This window comes from Salvelinus alpinus, chromosome 5 (genome assembly GCF_045679555.1).
Source record: "Salvelinus alpinus chromosome 5, SLU_Salpinus.1, whole genome shotgun sequence".
NCBI classification, from domain to species: domain Eukaryota; kingdom Metazoa; phylum Chordata; class Actinopteri; order Salmoniformes; family Salmonidae; genus Salvelinus; species Salvelinus alpinus.
This window is the reverse complement of record NC_092090.1, coordinates 39,354,057-39,375,696: the sequence shown is the minus strand read 5'-3', so window position 1 is coordinate 39,375,696 and position 21,640 is coordinate 39,354,057. Positions and strand designations below refer to the sequence as shown.

At 46.2% G+C, this 21,640-nt stretch overlaps 1 protein-coding gene across 2 annotated transcripts in view; it reads right to left on the bottom strand.

Annotated features, from left to right (window-relative positions):
* Positions 1–835: 835 nt before the first annotated feature.
* furina (furin (paired basic amino acid cleaving enzyme) a) overlaps positions 836–21,640 on the bottom strand; it is a 94,760-nt gene continuing 73,955 nt past the window's right edge. For both annotated transcript variants that reach the window (XM_071401801.1, XM_071401800.1), the window contains exons 7-16: positions 19,387–19,475; positions 16,995–17,167; positions 15,047–15,259; positions 13,637–13,737; positions 12,657–12,760; positions 12,152–12,269; positions 10,003–10,182; positions 9,800–9,924; positions 8,482–8,610; positions 836–4,845 (exon numbers count right to left, since the gene is read on the bottom strand). In XM_071401801.1, the coding sequence (XP_071257902.1) occupies positions 4,232–4,845; positions 8,482–8,610; positions 9,800–9,924; positions 10,003–10,182; positions 12,152–12,269; positions 12,657–12,760; positions 13,637–13,737; positions 15,047–15,259; positions 16,995–17,167; positions 19,387–19,475 (1,846 nt within the window). In that variant the 3' untranslated portion in view covers positions 836–4,231. The remainder of the gene's footprint in view (positions 4,846–8,481; positions 8,611–9,799; positions 9,925–10,002; positions 10,183–12,151; positions 12,270–12,656; positions 12,761–13,636; positions 13,738–15,046; positions 15,260–16,994; positions 17,168–19,386; positions 19,476–21,640) is intronic.

The window sequence follows — 21,640 nt, the reverse complement described above, 5'->3', positions numbered from 1 at the left end:
GAAATTTGATTTGTCACTATGTTGACGGCCCCTAACTGCTGATGGTGGATGTTTAGCCAAACTACCAGCAAATATTCAACCTGAATCTGTCTTTACCTCAGGAAATTCAAGTAAGTCCCTCCCCGTTCCGTTCCATTTAAGAAACGTTTTTCGACAGAATTGGCACAATGAATATGCCCCAGTGGACAGCCATTACCTATACAATGCGCTCTTGCAACAGCTGAATAGTGGAATAAGAATTTGAGGAGTTCCTCCCTTCTAAACTCCCCCGTGGTAGTGTGCTCCATACTATCAAAAACAAGTTCAATTTAAGAAGACCACAAGTAGCGCTTTTATTGCTCAATTGAATGCTGATAAGAAAAATGGACACATGCTCAAACTCGCGCACGTTTGATATACTTAAACAGCTGCAAGTTAGCAAGATAAAGTGTTACCAACAAAATGTAAAAAATAGGCGGTGAATGCAGCAATTTTGGACAACTAGTAACTAACAGATTACATTAAGAAAGTAACCTACCCAACCCTGGGCGGAGGCCACATACTGTAGCTCTTCTGGTGCGATACACAGTACTGCTATTGTAAGAAACAGGTTATACTTTTCTTTTCATGTACCACAATTGTCCAACCCCATTAGGCCTATACTTTGACTCTATATTTGAACTGCCATTGTATTCTCTTGGAGCACAGCACTCCGGTGAAATAAAGTATTCTGCTCAATTGAATCTAGCTGGACATAAGATATTGATTCTTGTCATACAGGTACAGTATCAATCATAATTTAGATTTTTGTAATACAGCTTTCCATCAATCACATAGAAAAGCACATGACAAATCCTGAAGTTTGCATAGATCTTTATTTTTCGTAGAATCTATCAATTAAATAAAAATGACAAATTTAACAAGAGCAAAAAAAATCTTTAAATTACAAGAACATTACACTGCACCATATATATATATATAGTACAAAAATAGGCCTTATTTTATAGTTATGTTCCATCTAAGGTAGTCATTCTTTTACATTATTCATAGGTCACTGTTTCTGTAAGGTACTATATGTAGCCCCAGGTCAAAGACTTCATAAGGAGAGGTGTGGAGAGGTGGACAGAGCTGGATGGGCCGTATGTCCAGAGCTCTGTTTAACCCCCATGAGTGTGTTTCTTCTGTAGTTAAAACACACACACACACACACACACCCTCATTCAGCCCTTTAGTGTATGGGGATGGGATACATTCTCAATCTGCTCCCTCCACATCCAACGCTGTATCTCAGCATACAGAATGTCTCTGCTCCACCACTGTCACCAAGCAGGGGGTGGAGAGGGAAAGGTCTCTCTGCATTAAAAAGCAGGAATAACAAAGATATTAAAAAAGACATATTCATCTGATTTATGAATCAATGCATATAGAAAACCTCAGATTACATCATCTCCCCAACTCAGGCTCAGCAATCTGGAGCAGAACTGTACTGAACACAACTCTAAATTGCCACGTCTTTGGTAATGCCAGAATCTCTGCTGCAGTCAGCTGTAGTATTGAGGCTGCACTGCAAGGGGCGCAACCTCCTTCCCAGCAGCTGTCTTTTTCCTTAGACAAACTGTTATAATGCAATATAGATTTCCCCATTCAGAAGTGACCAATTTAGAGGAAACAATGTAAAGGGGGGGGGGGGGGGGCATTAAAATGATTGCTATATGATTGCTCAACTATAATTCTGGTAGGAAGAAAAGTCTCTTAGGATTTATCAGTTACTTCATTTTAAGGGAACACATTATCATCAACGACAGCACCTTACATCAGCCAGGGCTAAACGGCACACTATTCCAGCGTTGTAGTAATTACATATTTTGCTCAAAGTTGGCCGTCATTACTTTGCACTCAGAGGATAGCAACTCCCCAATCTGTGTATGGAAGATTGTCTTCCTCAGCAATGTTTTTAATTACATAAGATTTAAAGCACAGGAATCACCCCCCCCCCCCCCCCCTTTAAAAAACAATCCTGAAAACGATATATTCAGAGGGCATAAATCAGGATATATTAAATTACATTTCAATTGTGCCAAGACAGAGTAGGGGAGGAGAGAGAAAAAAGGAGAGAGACTGCAGCCCTACAGCCCTGGCACTGTAGATAAAGACATTTCAGTCTTATTATTACTGTAGAAGTGTAAATCAGTGTAAGGAAAACTCCTACAGTTCAAAAGAAATATCCTTCTCTGAAAAGCTTTCACCTTTGACCTATATAATCCTTCATCATTGCTATGGAACACATATACTCTGCTGCCGTTGCTGTGTGATCTGAGTGAGAGGACGGGATGAGCAGCTGCATCAATCTTTTATGCACGTTGTCACTATGACAACCCCTCTCAGTGAAGCCCCCTATTATCTGCTCGAAAATGAAAAATAACTTCAACATAAAAATAGAAAAAAAAAGATGGATGGATCCAATATTTGTCCAATGGATGAATTAATGAGGTACAGATTGTAGAAGGAAGATATGCAGCCAAAAATTCACTTAAAAGTTTTTCAATAAAGATACAGTATGAGTAGAAAAAACCTCCTTTGGAACACATCTGAGCTGTAGTGTCGTTCAGGATATAATTCATTGGCAAGTATATGAAACAGATTATCTCTAGTTTGCATCGACATCCCTGATGACGACTGGAGGGCGAGTGGAGAGAAGCTGTGATAAGTCTCAATGACAGATAAAAGATGTTAAAATAAGTTTGCTTATTATAGCCAACCTCAGTTCTTTAACATAGGCAGTTCTTTAAAGAACAGCAGACAGGGAAACTACATAGGCCAACCAGTATCATAACTCAGCCTACAAACACAACCACATCCTTAGTATTCTTAATGTGGTCATTCCTTCCTTTTGCTCAACTGGACACCTGCTCACACACTTGGCAGGCACACACTCAGACACACATATACCTTACTGAAACGAGGTAGGGTGTGTGTAAGACCAACATAGTGCTAAGTGTGTGTGATGAACAGCATTAAAAAGAGCAGCAGAGTCGGGAGAGTGGAGTGGCCCGTCTGGTAATCACGGCCAGACTTTGTTATTCTCTCTCTCTCTCCTCTGCAGTGCGTAAAACCCTTCTCTCTATCACACACTCCTCTCACTACCTGTATAGCTGCTCAGAGAAGCCCACAGGAACCCTTGTGTTAAGTCACTTCTACAGTACTGAGCCCCATCCACAATACATCTCACTACCACTTTCACCCTCAGTAGCTGAGCAATTATAAGACTTAAGTGGAAAGCCAATTTAATTATTCATAGGTACTTTTTTCTTGGGAATGGGATTTCAAATCATAGAGGCAGTATTATTTTGGTCTAAATTCTGAGGCCCAGTAAAGTGTGGAGGCGTAGCTGGGTGAACTGCTGACCTATCTTTGGGGATCTGGCAACGAGCAAGCACTCGGTCCGAACACCCCCCCCCCCCCCCCCGGAGAACAGAGAGGGGCGGAGGTCAGGGGACTTTATATAACCCTCAGAATCACATGAATTCAGCATTCCTAAACCGCTCGGAATAAGCAGAACGCCTTCTGAATTCCATGCTGGGGGTAGAGTGAGTGTTGCTAGTCTCATGACTCATAGCCTTGTATCCAGCCAGAGCTGAGAGATACAGTCTCATACTGCAGCATGGACACACTCAGTAGCTCTGGGAGAGCCTGGGGCTGATTCACCAAAACACTGGGACTATGAGGACTCAAGCTGTGGCTTCTCAGAATCTGACACTACCCTGATCTCGCTGTCTACTCAGCACGCACACAGCTGTGTACCCCCAATTTACAATCTCATCCGGCTACTGCACTGGAACTGGAAAAAAAGAAAAAGAGAGCAAACAATAATGGTTTGTTTATTGTGACAGGGAAACCCTGGAGCCGTCCGGGAAATGGGCTGTGTTCAGAAAACACTCTGTCTGGTGGTGATTGAGGGCGAAAGGGCACAGAGAGACAGTTTAATAGAAAAGCACCCGAGTGTGAAGCGAGCGCCGAACACGCCATCCCTGTTTCCGCGTGACTCCAGCCTCCCATCAGGTCACCCACTACAGAGTGGAACACTAAACCTGGGGGATGAAACCCGATGAAAGGAAGAACGAGGGAGCGAAACAGGGAAAGAGAAACCAGAGGAGAGGACCATGAGGACAGGGAGCCCAGAATTAGACGAGTCAGTGATTGGGGGGGGGGGGGGGGGGGCTGTAGAAAGCAGGAATACGAAGACAGGAAGGGGTTAAAGAGCACTTTGTGTTTTGATAAAGGCAGTCTTCTCATTGTGTACGTCAAACTCATCGTTGTCGGAGTCAGTGTTTACCCCTTCGTCGCCCCACACTGTAGGGATACCGCGGTACGACACCATTCTACTGCTCCCCCCCAGGCCGAAGCCCCCCCTCAGGCCTGAGCCGGCTTCCTCCAGTGAGGGCAGTTTGGCCAAGACTCCAGATCTCAGCTGCAGCAGAACGAACACCCCAGCGAAGGTGGCCATGATGATCATGCAGCTGAGCACGGCGATGGTGACGGGCAGGCGGGAGCTGAGCTCTGGGCGCGGACCGGTATTGCCCTGGCCCACCATGAAGTTGCCAGGGGACTCCCTCTGGATCTGGTTGAGGTGCAGGCAGGTGCTGGACACAGGGTCCAGGTGGCTGTGAGGGGGGCAGGAGAGGCAGGCACTGGGGCTGAGGCCGCTGCAGGTCAGGCAGGAGGGTTGGCAGGGCAGGCAGGAGGGGACCGAGGCTGGATCCACAGAGTTCCCCATGGTGTAATTGAGGAGCTGGGAGCCTGCGGTGTAGCCGGCTGGACAGTCCCTCACACAGCCCTGCTGGAAGAGGTAGTAGCCACCATTGCACTCTGCATACAGGGAGACAAGAGGAGAAACAGAGACACGTTTTAGTACTGCTGGTGTCCAAATTCTTCATTTAACATGGTTAGTGCACAATCACCACTAATAAATTGATTTAATTCACACAAACCTTCAAATATGTGAACTGTATTTGAATAGTCTGCCACGACAATCATGCAGCACATTACGCATCGCCTCATTCTGGGGCATTAAAATCATGAGCCTGTGAAAGTTCCCTCAACTTAAGCTGCATAATGTTCATGTAGCCTCTGCTAGAATGAACAGTTTCCTGCCGCAAACTGTTTGGAGTGTGAGAATGTACAGATTGTGTGCTGAGACAAATGCAGCATGTGTAAATCCCTCATCTATCTGAGGAGAAATGCACTGTAGCATATTTATGCCCTGAGCCGTGCTTTGCCAACCCAGTTGGAAATAATAATATCGCAGATATATGGACCTTCTAATAAGCTCTGAAGCATTTATCTGTACTAAGTCTGCACATCCATGTGAACAGTTTGGCAGTGGCATTAGTGTGTTATCACCACAGTAGTTTCTGTAGCAGCACCCTGTAACTCCTTATCTCCCCCAATGATTTGGAAAGCTAATCTCACACACACAGCTACTGAGGCTACACCCCCCCCCCCCCCCCCCCCAGCAGCCCACTCCGCAAGGCCCATTCCCCCCCAGCCTACACGGTCAGACAGACCATTACCCCAATCTAATTACTTGGTTCATAATGAGTTGTCATTCTCTCCCTGTTGAAGTGGGTGGGAGAGAGAGGAAGGATCAAATGAAAGGGGACAGCAGGAAAAGAGGAGGACAGAGGAAGGAGAGGAAGGAAGAGAGAGGAAGAGGGTGGGAGTAGTGATGGAGTGTTGAGGGAGAAGGGGTTGATGACAGAGGCAAGAGGAAAGGGGGAGGAGGGAGCAGTAGGGACGAAATTCCAATACAAATGATACAGTATGTCTACAGGGCTGGTCTGGCTGCACTAATAAGAGTTGTCATCTGCTAACTGGCTGAATGTGTTAAACACAGCCAGGCCCTGTCCTGGCCGTTCTGCTGCTCTAGATGAGACCCAAAATTCCCGCCCTCCTCCTATACCCCTACAAAACTAGAATAGTCCCATTAATTAAGTATTTTCCAGACGTTGAAGTGACGTTCATTTTAGGTTCTGAATGAAAGGTGAAAATACATATTTTCCGGATGTTTAAAATACGTATTTTCCGGATGTTGAAATCAGGTAAAATTTCAGTTCTGAATGAAAGTAGAAAATACGTAATTTATAGTCAGCCGTCTGTTTGGAGCAAACAAAGGTCGGTCCAGACCAAACCTTTAAATTTTGGTATTTTTTCCCCCCCGTTTTTCTCCCCAATTTCGTGTTATCCAATTGGTAGTTTTGGTCGTCTTGTCTCATCGCTGCAACTACCGTACGGACTCGGGAGAGGCAAAATTCGAGAGCCGTGCGTCCTGCGAAACACAACCCAACCAAGCCGCACTGCTTCTTGACACAATGCCCACTTAACTCGGAAGCTAGCCGCACCAATGTGTCGGAGGAAACACCGTGCACCTGGCGACCGTGTCAGCGTGCACTGCGCTCGGTCTGCCACAGGAGTCGCTAGTGCGCGACAAGGACATCCCTGCAGGCCAAATCCTCCCTAACCCGGACGATGCTGGGCAAATTGTGCGCCGCCCCATGGGCCTCCCGGTTGCGACAGAGCCTGGACTCAAATCCAGAATCTCTAGTGGCACAGCTAGCACGGCGATGCAGTGCCTTAGACCACTGCGCCACTCGGGAGTCCCAGACCAAACCTAATCTGAGCCAAACATAGACGTCTATAATTGGTTCAGATTTGGTATGGACCTGACCAAAAATCTACATCCGTGGGCGTGGAAACAAAAAGACTGGTCCGGACAGGACCAAAAAAAAGACACCCAATTGATGTCGGCGTCAGTCAGTGCTGACTGGGGTGTAGCCTACAGTGTCAGCCTGCAATGGAATTTTATGAATGCCCATCCATTTGGTAGGCCTACTGTTTGTAAAACAGGCAGTTGCATTTGCTTCATTAGTCCTGATTCCCATGATTAAGTTACCCTGTGACTAAGCTACCCAACTTTATCAGGAGTTATCCTGGGCCTATTTGCAATGAGAATCAATGTGTTTACACAGCAGCAAATGCAGAAGTATCTTATTTTTTACTATGATCAGCTCGTCAAAAATGTACCGATACAAACTTGAAACCAATGTAACCCACTGGTTGTCCATTACATAATGTAATTTTTTTTTTTTTTAACCTGTCCTATTTTTTTAGGATTGTTTTGGGGCAGAATGATGTGTTATGTGTTGTTGGAGGTGCGTCTTGGTCAGTTTAGCTCGGAAAATGCCGTCCTCGCCAACCTGCCGCCATGTTTACTCAATATCTCAGTAGATGTCACTGAGGACGAGCTAATCAACAAACTCAACCATCCAGAGTTCATGCTTCACAACCTACATCTATGCCATTACGCCACTCACTATCTGATACAGTATACCAACAAGAGTGTTAAATTGTGATACCCAGGGGATCCTGCAGGGGTCAGACTGTTCCTGTCTCTCCCAGTCTTATTCTAGGGCAGTGGTCTCCAACCTCTAGCATGAACGCTACCTTAAAATTTAACATGTCACGAGCTACTTTTTTTTTATATTTTTTTTATTATTTTTCAAATAGGCACATTATTTTGTTCTCCTCTACCCTGCAACTCTTCCCCGGATCCTTAGTGAACAATATTTGTGCTTTCTGTCAATATATCCGGGTAATATAATGGTTAATAAACAGTATTTGGCATGACAGGCCTCATACAATGTGTATTTTCACAAATTCAGATCTCTGTTTAATTGTATTTTTAACTCTCAATATAACAATTATTCATAAAGAAACAACGAAAATGGAGTCCATGTCAATGCTTAAACCACATCAGAAGACCATTTTTGAGATCTGTAGAACATGTCATGGCAGAGTTTGCAAAGCAATGGCCACCCAATTGATACAAATAATCATGACATAGCCTAGTTCTGTGAGGTTAAATGTTTGTTCACATTTAGTTGAAAAGGTTTATGGGGAAAGTCCTTCTGTCTACCCACAAGACGCCGGTTATCATTAGACAAACGCGTCCACCAAACAGGCAATATTGCGAGAATTTAATTGCCAGATATTGTGTTACGTTTGGCTTTTTAGTCAACAGTGGCAAACCAGGGGTGGGATAATGTCAATGTGTCTGATTGGATAGTAACCGGTAGCCTTATGTTCATGACAATTTCTGATTCTACCGGTAGCTCGCAAACTATCTTTTGGAGACAAGCTGCACACTTTTGATAGGAGAGCCAGTGTTTCATCTCTCCGGTCTTACCTGTACAGTGTGCAGTGTAAATGTACCTGTTCATTAAATGGTTAGGTTTAGGGTAGGGGTAGGTAACTGAAGCCTGCAGAGCCACAGTGGGGCAGACTTTTGATCCATTAGACCATGATGGATTTAATTAGGTGCATTTGTGCTGTGCAGGAACAAGCCTGGGCACACCATAGCTCTACGAGACCCTAGTGGCCTAACCCTAGGTACAGAATCTACATTCTCTTACAGTAACCAATGGTAACCAACAGTAACATTCTTACCAATGCAGATCTGCTGTAGGTCAAAAGTCTTACAGCTGCCGTTACTGGACTGAGAGAGGTCCTTGGCTGTGGAGCTGGGAGAGTCTGAGCCTGTACCATACAGCACCAGGGTGAACTGAGTCAGAGTGCCTAGACAGAGGGAGGGAGAGAGCGAACTTTACACATAAGCAACAACAGCACAGATCTCCAAGCCACCGTCTACGCCAGCAAGGCTTTGGCACTCTTCAGGGTGGGTTCTGTAATTGCAGCTTCTATCCTGCTCATTTTATATTCTTGGATTTCCTGGATGGAATGACAGGAAAAGATTCCTAGAAGTAAAGCATTAAATATATAAGCATATATTCTGGTGTTTCTCTATAGACCCGTTAGTTAAGAACAACATTTCCCGGGAGAGCCATTTATATGAGGGGCCCTTTGAGAGGGTCCAACTTCCTATATCACAGAAGGGGCGGGGGGGGGGGGGGGGGGGGGGGCTGAGAGGTCTACAGCCGGAGGGAGGGAGGGAGGGAGGGAGGGAGGGAGGGAAAGAAGAGTGAGAGAAAACAAAACGAAAGAGAGCAACAGAGAGAAAATTACAAATAAATATTGTCTGACAGTAGTGTGGCCTGGATGGGTCTTAGGTCATAGTTATTCTGAGTCAGCCTGGGTCAGCCTGGGCCAGCCTGGGCCAGACAGCAGGGCCCTCCACTCTCCTGCTTGATTTACTCTCCCTGGTTTAATGAAGCTGATTTAGAGGTGGGTGTGTGGAGCTAGAGAGAGACTGCCTGACAGTTTGTATAAAAGGGATCAAAATGAAAGCTCTCCAGGCACAGACACTGCTGCCCCTCGCATAAAACACCCCTGTTAGCGGTCTGGAAGCATCTCACACACACAAAATCATCAACACATGAATGACGTACATGCACAGACGCACACTACGAAATACACAAATCCATTAACACATAAATCAAGCACATACTGCACATGCACACACTCTCTCTCACGCAGTACATCAATGAATCAAATCAAATCAAGTTTATTTTATATAGCCCTTCGTACATCAGCTAATATCTCGAATTGCTGTACAGACACCCAGCCTAAAACCCCAAACAGCAAGCAATGCAGGTGTAGAAGCACAATCAAACATATATGATGCACAGATAAATGCAAACACAAGCACACATCCCGTCACACACACATTCTTTCAGTGACACTGCTAGTCAGACATGGTTGCACTAACAGAAACCCTGTCACTCTCTCTTTCTCTCTCTTAGCTCCCAGACAATGTTCCAGACATAACAATAGCATATGTTAAGGTATTAAACGAGAGGTGTCTTACCATAGTCACTGGCCCCTGCCACGTTTACCATCTCCAGGATCCACTCCCCCCGGGGGTCCTCATCCCAGGAGTGTGTGGTCATGAAAGCCCAGTCATTAAAGCCCTCTGACGAGTAGTCATGCGGCCTGCAGAGGGGAGAAACAGGAGGTATGTAATACAAGGTGTGTGTGTGTGTGTGTGTGTGTGTGTACGTACATACGTACCTGGGAGCGAGCAGTGTGGAGCGGGTACCCTGTGGGCTGGTCAGGTAGATGCCCAGGTTGCCCCTGCGGTTGTAGGAGAGGGTGAGCTGGGCCTGGGCATGTTCTAGGGAGCTCACATGGTTGGCTGTCCCAACACAGCCGTCCACTGTCTTGGTGATCAGCAGGTGGCTCCCAATGTTCCTGACACAGATAAACATATATATGGACCAAATACATACATTTGCACAAAGACGGCTTAGTTATTGAAGATGAAAATTGGCTTGGAGTGGCTTGTGTTGTCATGTTGCTGGCTTCTGGTGTCAGTGAGAAAGATGCCTCATCTGGGAGTGAGCATGTGACAGCAATTATGTGTGCGCGACGATAATGGTTCTCTGAGTGATGCTGCATGAGGGTGTGACTGTTGCTCTGGACTAGTGTGTGAGAGAGAGAATAGTGTGTGAGAGAGAGCCTGCTGAGGGCATAGGGTTTGCGGCCTTGAAACAGGATTAGCAGCTCAGGTCCTGCAGCAGCCCGGTCCTCTACAGGAGAAGAGTACCAGGCTCCCTCGTCTCCCCCCAATCCGCTTAGCAGCTTACACACATCCACTACAACTGAACCCAGAGGAGGAGGGGGAGGAGAGGAGGGCTGTGGGGGGAGAGGAGGGCATGAGGCTTTAGAAAAGCTGTGGCACCCAGCTGATAGAAAATACGGGCCGTAATCAGTGAACTGGGTGTAAAAACACACCGCTTCCTCCTAATTAAATCCCTTAAAATGTTAAAAACCTCTTGTACTGTACAATGCACACTGCACAAACACCATGTCACTAACACCTTTATCACAGGCTCCAGTGGTAGGCTGTGATCTGGGGACCAGTACAGAGAGAATACAACAGGGCTGGGATCCTGTCAGCTACTGTATGTAGCAGAGGCAGGGTTAAAGACAGGAGAGAGTGGGAGAGAAAGAGCGATATTGAGAAAGTGTGAGAGGAAAACAGAGAGGGCTAGAAAATGAGAGAGGGATAGAGAGAGAGCAAGACCAAAGGAGCAGAAAGATGGAGTGGAAGAGGTGAAAGAGTAAAAGATCGACAGAGGTCTAGAGACAGAGAGAGAGAGAGAGGCAAAGAGAGAGAGAGAGAAGCAGAGCGAGAGAGAGAGGCAGAGAGAGAGAGAGAGGCAGAGAGAGAGAGAGAGAGAGGAGAGAGAGAGAGAGAGAGAGAGGAGAGAGAGAGAGAGAGAGAGGCAGAGAGAGAGAGAGAGAGGCAGAGAGAGAGGCAGAGAGAGAGAGAGGCAAAGAGAGAGAGGCAGAGAGGGAGAGAGAGGCAGAGAGAGAGAGAGAGAGAGAGGCAGAGAGAGAGAGAGGCAGAGAGAGAGAGAGGCAAAGAGAGAGAGGCAAAGAGGGAGAGAGAGAGGCAGAGAGGGAGAGAGAGAGGCAGAGAGAGAGAGAGGCAGAGAGAGAGAGGCAGAGAGGCAGAGAGAGAGAGAGAGGCAGAGAGGCAGAGAGAGAGAGAGAGGCAGAGAGAGAGAGAGGCAGAGGCAGAGAGAGGCAGAGAGAGAGAGAGGCAGAGAGAGAGAGAGGCAGAGGCAGAGAGAGAGAGTGGCAGAGAGAGACTCATCTGAAAGTGATTATTTCCCTTAAACATGCTCCCCCAGGCTCAGAAGATCATCACCCTACCACACACACAAGAACCCAGCAGAGCATATCAATGGGCCTCCGGTGCCATGATCAGAATAGAAACATGACGTGCAGTCACACTGAGGTATGACAGCTTGGTCCCACATGAGCACCTCTCACACCTACGGCCCATCACAAACCAGCCCACATCACCTCCACAGCCGACCCCCCCCAGATGTGAAACACTCACACACACACAATCTGAAGCATCCTATTCTAATAAGGATCACATAGGTTTATTATACGTTAATCACCTGGTAGGTTAACTGTACTATACCCAAAACCAATGTAATCCCTATGAAGCTAGTACTGATACTCCTGCCAGCCAAACAGTGAGTGGTATTACAGGTCGAGTTGGTAGAGCTGTTGTGAGAGTGTGAGAGTGAGAGAGAGAGAGAGAGAGAGAGAGAGAGAGAGTGTGAGTGAGAGAGAGATAGAGAGAGAGAGAGAGAGTGTGAGTGTGAGTGTGAGAGAGAGAGTGTGTGTGCGTGCAGCTCACCTGGGCTCTGCCACCATGGACAGCACACATTCTTTCTGGGGCCCAACGTTGGTCCAGTTCTCAGCCAGGGCCACGATCGCACTGGCATCAAGCAGACCATACCCATATGAGTGGCTCACTGAGAGAGAGAGAGAGAGAGAGATCGAGAGAGAGAGAGAGAGAGAGAGAGAGAGAGAGAGAGAGAGAGAGAGAGAGAGATAGAGAGAGAGAGAGAGAGAGAGAAAAGAAAGATCGATATCAGACTGCTGAAAGGCTACTTCATCACGATTCCAGTTCCAACTCAATAAGTGCCTCTTCACTATTAGATTATTGCATGTACCCTGCTGTGTGCCCAGTAAAACCTCTCCCTGAACTTTTGAGCCATTGCTTTCTGTAATTGCTTAATGTAGGCAACTTTAAATCAATTGATGTAAATACAATATAGATCAGTCTCCATTGTGCAACTGGCAGGGCACGGGAATGATGATGGTCAGCCGAGCTCAGCTAATGGGACGCCTCGCTGTACCTTTTCGGCCGACCCCATTGGTATTCCAGTCGTTGGTGAGGAGGTGGGCGGGATGAGAGGTCCTCACGACCAAGTGCTGCATGTCCCTCCATGTCAGGTTTTTACTGCACACGCACACACACACACACACACACACACACACACACACACACACAAACAAACACCAACCATACCTTTCATCAATATAGAAGATACCAGATCTGAAATATCCTTAACATGATTATGAAGACAGTACAACAAGCAACAACATATCCTACTGTACCACAATGCATAGCGACTGATTGCAAAGGAAATGGCATTAGGTGCCCAAGAAGAGTTGAACATCCGGCTTAATGTTACCACATTGAAAAGATAAAAAGACCAGAGATCCCTCTGTCAGTCTCATCTCTGCTCTCCCAGACTCTCTTCTGTTCTCCATATAAAACCCTGTGTTACTGCAGTTCCACCCAGCAGAGCAACAGTAAAATCCTACAGTAAAACAGAGTCAAATAGTGTACAGTACCCCAGCGACACAGAGTTTAAAACCTCATCAGCTCTCTTTTACTTAAAGGTCAGCTTTGACTGAAGGGAAAGTCAAAGCCCTGCAGTACAGTCAGACACTTTTAATGGACAGGGAACTACAGAGGTTTTTAACGGGTCACACGTGCCCCGTTCCCCAACCAGACTACAGTACTGAGCTGATGACACGTACATAGCAGAATGATAGGAGATAACTGACTAATCTATTCTGATCCACAATGCATTATTACAAGACAGTTTCCTTCCCCCAAGAGTTAGTCGTACTTCTGAGACATCTGTGTGTGTGTGTGTGTGCGCTCAGACGGCAAATATTTGTGAACAGACAAAATGCACAAAGGAGGGAGAGAAACAGAGAGAGAAAGATCAGGGAGAGAAAAATGGGAACAAGAAAGGGGACAAACAGAGACAACCAAAAGAGGAGACAGAGACACAGAAAGAGACAGGTGGTAAGAGTCACTCACTTGGCTTCCAGTGCGAGGGCGATGATCCCAGCAGCCAGTGGAGCCGAGGCGGAGGTGCCTGTGTGGGTGTCAGTACACTTCTGTCTGAGGTCCGTTGTCACCTGACAGGAAGAGAGTTTCATAGTCAGATATGGTGCTCAGATGAATGCCCATACCGGGCCGAAATGTTTACACCTAATATATGGGCAAATAAATAACTTTTTATTGAAGCAAGTTATACACTATAAAAGTCATATATTCTACTCAGCCCCATCTACTTTGATAGATGTTTATGTATCAACACATGGTGAACATGATTAATCATGAATGTGGAAACATACACCAATTCATTATGGCAAGAGGTTGGGATGAACATCCATTATACAGTATTGTACTGTAATCTCTCCTAGTGAGAGGCTCTCCTTCCTCCATCTCGTGTGTGTGTGTGTGTGTGTATGTGTGTGTGTGTGTGTGTGTGTGTGTGTGTGTGTGTGTGTGAGAGAGAGAGAGAGAGAGAGAGACACCGGTCTGTGGAAGGGCGAGACATGGAGATGGGATTTTAATGTTTTACAGTTCTTCATTCAAATGGGCCTCAGAGGGCGGGTGGGAAAGAGTGTGAGTTTATGAAGAGAGAGAAAAGAATGAAAGCGGGAAAGAGAGAGTGTCACTGCTCAATGTGAGAAGACTGCAGGCTATGGCTGTCTGAGGCAGGCCAGTGAGAACTCATTCCTCCAGAGTGAACATACAAAACCTGCCTTGAAGCACCAAACAGTTTAGTAAGCATCTGGCTTACAGGAGCACTAAAACCAATTGGAAAACTGACAAAGAAGTGCAACAGAAATAAGAAAGAAGTGCAACAGGATACAGGCTAACAAGGACATCCAGAAACGCTCAAACCTCTAGAGTACAGCTAGAGAGTCTGGACTAGTGCTTTGGCTCTGGATTCAACCATCTGAGATACTCTATGGATCCCAGGAGCCAAGTCAACCTGGTTCTATACATCACCCTGGCTATACATCAAAAGTTTCTATCCATCCATTCTTACTGAAGCACACATCATTCCCCTGACTAATATGCTGTAAAATAGACTTCCTCCTCTTCAAAGCTCAGTGGAAGCTGTGTGATCTCCCATTGCAGTTAGCAACATAATACCACTGAGGCCCTGGAACCACAGAGCACAAGACTCTCACAGGACAGGAGCCCCGACTCACACACTCCTCCACCCTGCATGCACACCACCACTCAGTTTAATGTTTTCTGACATGCCTATTTTCAGACTGTACAGACGAATACTTCCCGTTCTCTCCATGACGCTCACACTGGGAGTGAATGAGAGTGTGTGTTCAGTATGTTTATTAATCAAAATCTGTGTTTCCCCCTCCGTTTGCCACTATGTGTGTGTGTGTGTGAGCACGTGTCTACTGAACTCACTATCTGTTTCTCGTTGAGGTTGCCAGAGCTGTAGGTTGTGGCGAGGGTGGAGGAGCAGGCCTCGCTGTACCAGGGCACATTGCCGTTCTGGGTGGAGCTGCTGATGGACAGGGTGTAGATGCTGTTGGTGTAGCCGTCACAGTTACAGCTGTCCTTCTCACGCCCGCCGTTCCCTGACGCCCACACAAAGATGGAGCCCAGGCCCCCACGACCCTAGAGGGAGAGACAAAACAGAGTCAATAACAAACCTAGACAACCACAAGGCTTCTAGACAGGCCTTTCTGACGTACATGACCACATGCATGTGTATCTTGGTGTGGCACAGCTTATGAAAGAGGGGAACACGGTGTCATTCAATCTAAATTAGATTCCCATTGATACTACAGTACAACTCTTTACAGGGTCCATCTCTGAAAGGCCTGCCTCAGCTCATCCATACATCACAAGACCGTGTGATCACTCAGACGCTTTGAATCCAAAGAGCTTTAATGTACCACGGCCACAATACAACAGGGACAACCCCGGAGCAATACATTATCTGTGCTATTCAGCATTCACAGTGAATAAATATCAAAGTCCCACAGAATGCTCCATTGTGCAGCCTCTCCACATTGACCGTCACACGCAACCATCATGAACAGTGTAAACAACAGACTGGAGCTACTGATGATGCCATGGCTCCCTATAGAATAGTATGTGTTTACATGCCATATACTTTTTATTTGACAGGCCTGTAATAAAAAGGGAGGCAGAGAGGGCACCATTAACAGCCCTCAGATGCGGTTTACCCCATAAGATCTGATGTTTCTTTGTCTGAATGGCTCTCTGTGGCTCGGCTCAATGCTTTATGACTGGCTCTCTCACACCCTCTTACCCTTAGAGCTGGGATCAGATGGATGCAGGCTCCCATGTGTACACTACAGAGAGCCTGGCATATGGACCCTATACGTCTGCAGTCTTGATGCTTACTGTTCCCTCCACTCAGTCATGCACTGTACACACCTGCCACACTCCCTGGACTCCCACACATACAAAGACTATACACACCCTCTCATGACTTATTGCTTAACTATAGTATGGCCTGAAAGCGTTGGTAATCACATTTTTGTTTGGTGGAGACTGTATACAGTAAGAAGCCCATTAAAGACACAGCCTTCAGCAAACCAGCTACTGTTTCATATTGACACTAAAAACCAGGACCATTCACCATCCTGCTCTTTAAATAGCTATCAAAATGCCTAAAAGCAATAGTCTCTCTCTCATAAGCTCTCATATACTCCCTCTCTCTCTCTCACACACACACACACACACACACACACAGTGAGCGGTAACGTCTCAGGGTTGGCAGTATGCCAATGCTCTGCCCGGATGCCCATGTGAGACGAAGGAGCTGTAGCTAAGACTTCGGTCTCTCTGAATCCTGCCACACTAACGTTAAAGCCCCATGAACTATTTACATCCGTTTGCATTTCACATGCAGAAGAAAATCTGCACCTGAGTTCAATGGCTTTTTATTGAGATATTCTCATAACACAAATATCTTCCCACTCAGATTCTGAAATCACTTCTACAATTGTGGTACTGTGAAGGGAAATTATTGTGTAAAGTGCACTTTTGGTGGTTATGAATGTACAATATTTTCAGTGCTTTGTATTGAGGATTATTTTTCCTATATTATTTTTTCAGGACATTTATTTTTTTATCCTTACTGGAAGCCTGATACTTCCACTGCGACCAAATCAAATTTCCCCATTCATAATCGTCAGGGTCAAAAAGTGTGCTTGCGTTGTTCAAGCCACCTTTGTCCTTCAAAATGGTTGAATAGTTTACTACATAATTACTGCCTGTGTGTAGAGGAAGTCACCCACAAACTATTTTATGGGGCACATAGAAATGGTGGAACGCGGCACACATCTGAGGCCCAAAACACACCGATATTTACACACACCTCGGTCACTCCGCGCAGGAAGGCCTCCTTGGCGAGCTTGGCGGGCCCATCCACCGTCTTCCCATCATCCTCTGGGCCCCAGCTGGCACTGTAGATGTGGATGTGCTGTGGGTTCAGACTGAGAGACTGGGCCTCCACCACGTCGGTCACCTCGCCGTCCAGCATACGCACTCCTTCACACACGTCAACACATACAAATTTGTACACATTTGATCTGATAATCATCTACTCCTTTTCTTTGAAGAGAAATGCAGGTGAGGTTAAACTCAAATACCAAAGCCACTGGTAGGAAGTGTTCCACAGAAGAAAAAAAACAGTCAGCAGCAGAGTTGGTGATAAATAAGCCTTAGATCTGAAGAAGCTCTGATACTGAAGGTTCGTTTACAGGTGATAAATGAGAACATTCTGTTTCCCTCCCCAGAAAACAGATGCAGTTTGAATCCGGGTGGACATTGGGTTGCACAAATCCCCTCTGCAGAAGAAGGACACTTGAATTGGGATATGCCAGCACTTTTTGTATATTAAAGCCATCGAATCTGAATTTAATTTAGAATGTTTTCTAGCGCCAGCCTCCAGGGCACTTTTCGGAGCCTCCTCATCCTCTTTCTCTCCGCACCCCCATCCCAGCCCAGCAGACAGAAAGCTGAGAAATCGAAGGCAGACATCTTCAAAACAAACGCGTTGGCTGCTTTGATGCATGGAGGGTCAAGTTACTCCATACTGCTCTCATACTGGTTAAAGTAAACAAACAAAGTTCATCCCTTTGAAGTTCTCCAAAGGCATCCAGCTGTGAGGGCACTGACTCAGGGTTCCCGTAGAGCTCAGAACGAAACGAGCAAATAGTTTTATAGGAGGAGATAGCCCATTATCTGGGGAACGCTGCGCCCAATCCCTGCAACCCCTTACCCCCACCAACACACAGGGATTCTTCTATAGGTGGGTTGAAGCCAATACAGCTTTCTAAATCTTAAGGTCAAAGCTTGAGCTTACAGTTTGTGCTCTGGAATAGTGGTAGGATTTCTGGTGGGATGACAAAGACCTGCCTTTCATTTGTAGTCACTGCCATAGAGTGATAGGAAATTAGATTAATCTCTCCCTGTATGCGTGTGTGCGCACGCGCACATACACACACACACACTTTACTATACTTGTGAGTACCAGAAGTTCTCACAAGAATAATAAACCAATACAATTCAGAGAAGTGAGGACATTTTGCTTGTCCTCACTTGTAAAAAAGGTATTTTAGGTTTAGGGGTTAGGTTTAGAATTAGGGTTAGCGGTTATGTTTAGGGTTAGGGGTAAAATAAGATTTTGAATGGGAATCAATTGTTGGTCCCCAAAAAGTCCTCACATGTATAGTAAGACATAGTTGTGTGTCTGTAGGTGTGTATGGTATGAGAGCTGGTAGAGTGGCAGTGCAATAGGCCCTCTACAGTATTGCCTTTCTAGAATTCAAATATTTCTTTCTAGAAGTGGGTACTACTCACTTATTAACAAGCAGCTGCCGGACTGGGCCAAACCTGCGGGTTGGTCACGCACGCACCCACACACACACGCACACAAACACACATGCACACACGGCCTGCTGTTCCTCTGCTTCACTCTCCTTTACGCCCGACAGGGCAACCTTGCTGCAGTCTTGGAAGGACTGTGGTTGGTCAGAAAGTTTCTGTCCTCTGAGTGAGGAAGGTGAGCAGAAGCTGCTGCTCATTAACCATCTCATTAACACTCAGGTTCCAAGGCAGACTGTTTAATCACTGCCCAGTGTGGAGTCTACCTTAATAAAGGAAGTAGTCATGCTGAAGAGGCTGAATGCAGGAGGCACACACTGTTAAAACTTCTGCAGACTTCATTTTTCAACTAACCGAATAAGACTTGTCTGTGTGTTCATGGTTTAAATGAGACAGTACTACTCCTGACAGTAGAGAAGCGGCGGCAGGCAGATATTGGATGTGACCAATAAGGACTAAAACTATGCGTTGGATTTAGCCGGGCTGTGACAGCTGGAAACATGCAGCGGCATGGAGAGATAAAACATGCAGAGGGGTAATGAGATGAGAGCATGAACTGACTGGATAAAAGAGATGGCTCTAATTAAAGGGATTACACACGCTTACACTGAGGCATGGACTCAGAGGAGCCACGCTGCACGCAGATTATCTCACACACACAACTAATGTTCATAGAGCCTCCCTGTCATCTCAGGCCAGAAGTGGAGGAAGAGTTACCCTTGAGCAACTCCCGCTCAAACTGAGCTCAGAATAGTACGGAGGCAGCACACATGGGTATTTCAGCTGTTTAAGCAGTCTGAAAACGTGAAGAATTGAAAGATAAAATGGAGGAGAAACACAGAAAGATGACATCAATCACCCTCTGTTCTACGGTACTGTACCTCCAATCTTGGCGTTGTAGGCAACCCCGACTCCACAGATCCCATTGTTGGCCATCGCTGCCACCTCACCTGCACAACGAGTCCCATGCCTGGAGGGAGAAAGAGAGAAAGAGAAAACGAACGAGAGAGAGAAAGAACGAACGAGAGCGAACGAGAGAAAGAACGAACGAGAGAGATAGAAAGAACGAACGAGAGAGATAGATAGAAAGAACGAACGAGAGAGAGAGAGAACGGGGGAATGTAAGTCCTCATTTTGATGTGATTTACCCATATAAACACAGTGTACATTAGCTACAAATGACATAATTGTCTCCAGGCAGTGTGCATTATCTATGAATAGAGCTCTTGCAGAGAGTAAATTAACAGATACAGGAGGTTGTGTAGGAATGCACTCCCTGCGATACTGTGGTCTAAGATAACCATCGACAAAAAACTAACTCATGTAGACAAGTCCTTGGCTCTAGCTGCCTCTCAGCTGTTCCGACTTGGTTGTAGCCCAGAGGAAAACAGTCAGTCAGTCAGTCAGTCAGTCAGTCAGTCAGTCAGTCAGTCAGTCAGTCAGTCAGTCAGTCAGTCAGTGAGCGTGGGTCATGAAACAGACTGTGCCCTTCCAGCAGACCTTGAGTCTGGGGCCGCGGGGCCTGCCGGCAGCAAGGAAAGGCAAAATGAGCTGACATGCTACCATCTTACGATGGGGGAAACAAATTAGATTTGCCATTTCCACAAGGTCTGGTCCTCTCCCTCTCAGCACTGCAGGAGATCGGTGGAGAATGTGGCCCACCACATTCCAGTCAGGTTCATTCCGCCGCTCGTTCATCTCCACCGGATGGACACGGACACTAAAAGTCCTCCAAACCACCGGCTCCCAAGCGGATCGCAGGACAATCAGTGGGAGCGGATAATGCCAGGGTTAGGATACACCAGATAAGCAGAGAGCAGCTACACTGCCCAAGAACACAGCCCAGCCAGCAGGCTCCCATTCAAGCAGAGAAAATAAACCAGTACTATGGTGTTCTATCATAGCCCAGGGGAAATACCCCAGTGGGCTAAGAGAGACTGATATCCTCCATTGATAACTTGCATGTGGTCTCAGCATGTGGCTCTATGGAGCACTGAGACACCATAGCTCTATGAAAGCAGCAGCATATGCAAACTGTTAGCGATACACCTCGATGAGCAATTAAAGAATATGAAAGGGACTTAACGCCTCTAGTACCTGTCTTATAGTGGGACGTCTAGTAACTGCCATTTAATTCTGGGGGTCAGCTGTACTCAAACAACCTCTGCAACACTTTAACCTAATTTCTCCAGGACTGACTGATGGGCGTTAGGCTAGGCTAATGTATTCCCTTCATTAAACCCACAGTGCGGAGACCAGACCCCGTTAAACAAGAGGATCAGAGAGCGCTGCACTGTGGCAGTGGATCAACCAATCCATTGGAGATCTCTTTAGACGCGGCTATGAGCTGCAGGTCAAAGGTTAATGTCAGAGTTACCCCTGAGTGCTCAATGTCCCACTAACAAGTGTCATGGGACCTGGATTAACTGCAGGACCAGAGGGCCTTTTAACGACATGCTTGAATGGTGAAGGGTAGAATGTGTAGAGGCAATTCAAAGAAAACTGGGTCATGAAGACCAGATCTGAAGCGAAGAACACATCTAAAAGAATGACGCACACACGCTCTCTCTCTTGTACACACACGACAAAGGTAAGCGAAAACACACCCACACACATGTAGGCTGGCAGCTAGTACACCGCTAGTGTGAACTGACAATGGAAGATCGGCAATGAACTTAATCTCCACTTTCATACCAGGGCAGGTATGTTAGTCTCTGCCCAGGCAGTGTTTGTAAGTGATCCATCCCTTTGTAGCGGTAGGAAAGCAGGCCAGCGATGCAGCAGATAAGGCACAGCTCAGATGTCTGAAAGGATGTAGGGCAAGCCCAAGCTTATAACACCAGTCTGGTCTTGATCCCATTCATATCTGCCTCTGACAAATACATATCCACCTAGATCTATCTGACACATTCTTCTGGCATGTGATGTTGCTAGGGTAAAATCAAAGGATGCGGAAAATATCCCAATCTGAACATCTTCCAGAATCTAAGATGTGCGATCCTTTTGATGCAAAATGTTCTTTCCACGAGACAAGTGCATTTTGATCTATTTGCACCACTAAAAGGTGTATGAACATTTCTAAAAAGGTTGGAAATTATCCAGGAGAGACCATTTGGCGTCTCTCGTGTTGCAAGA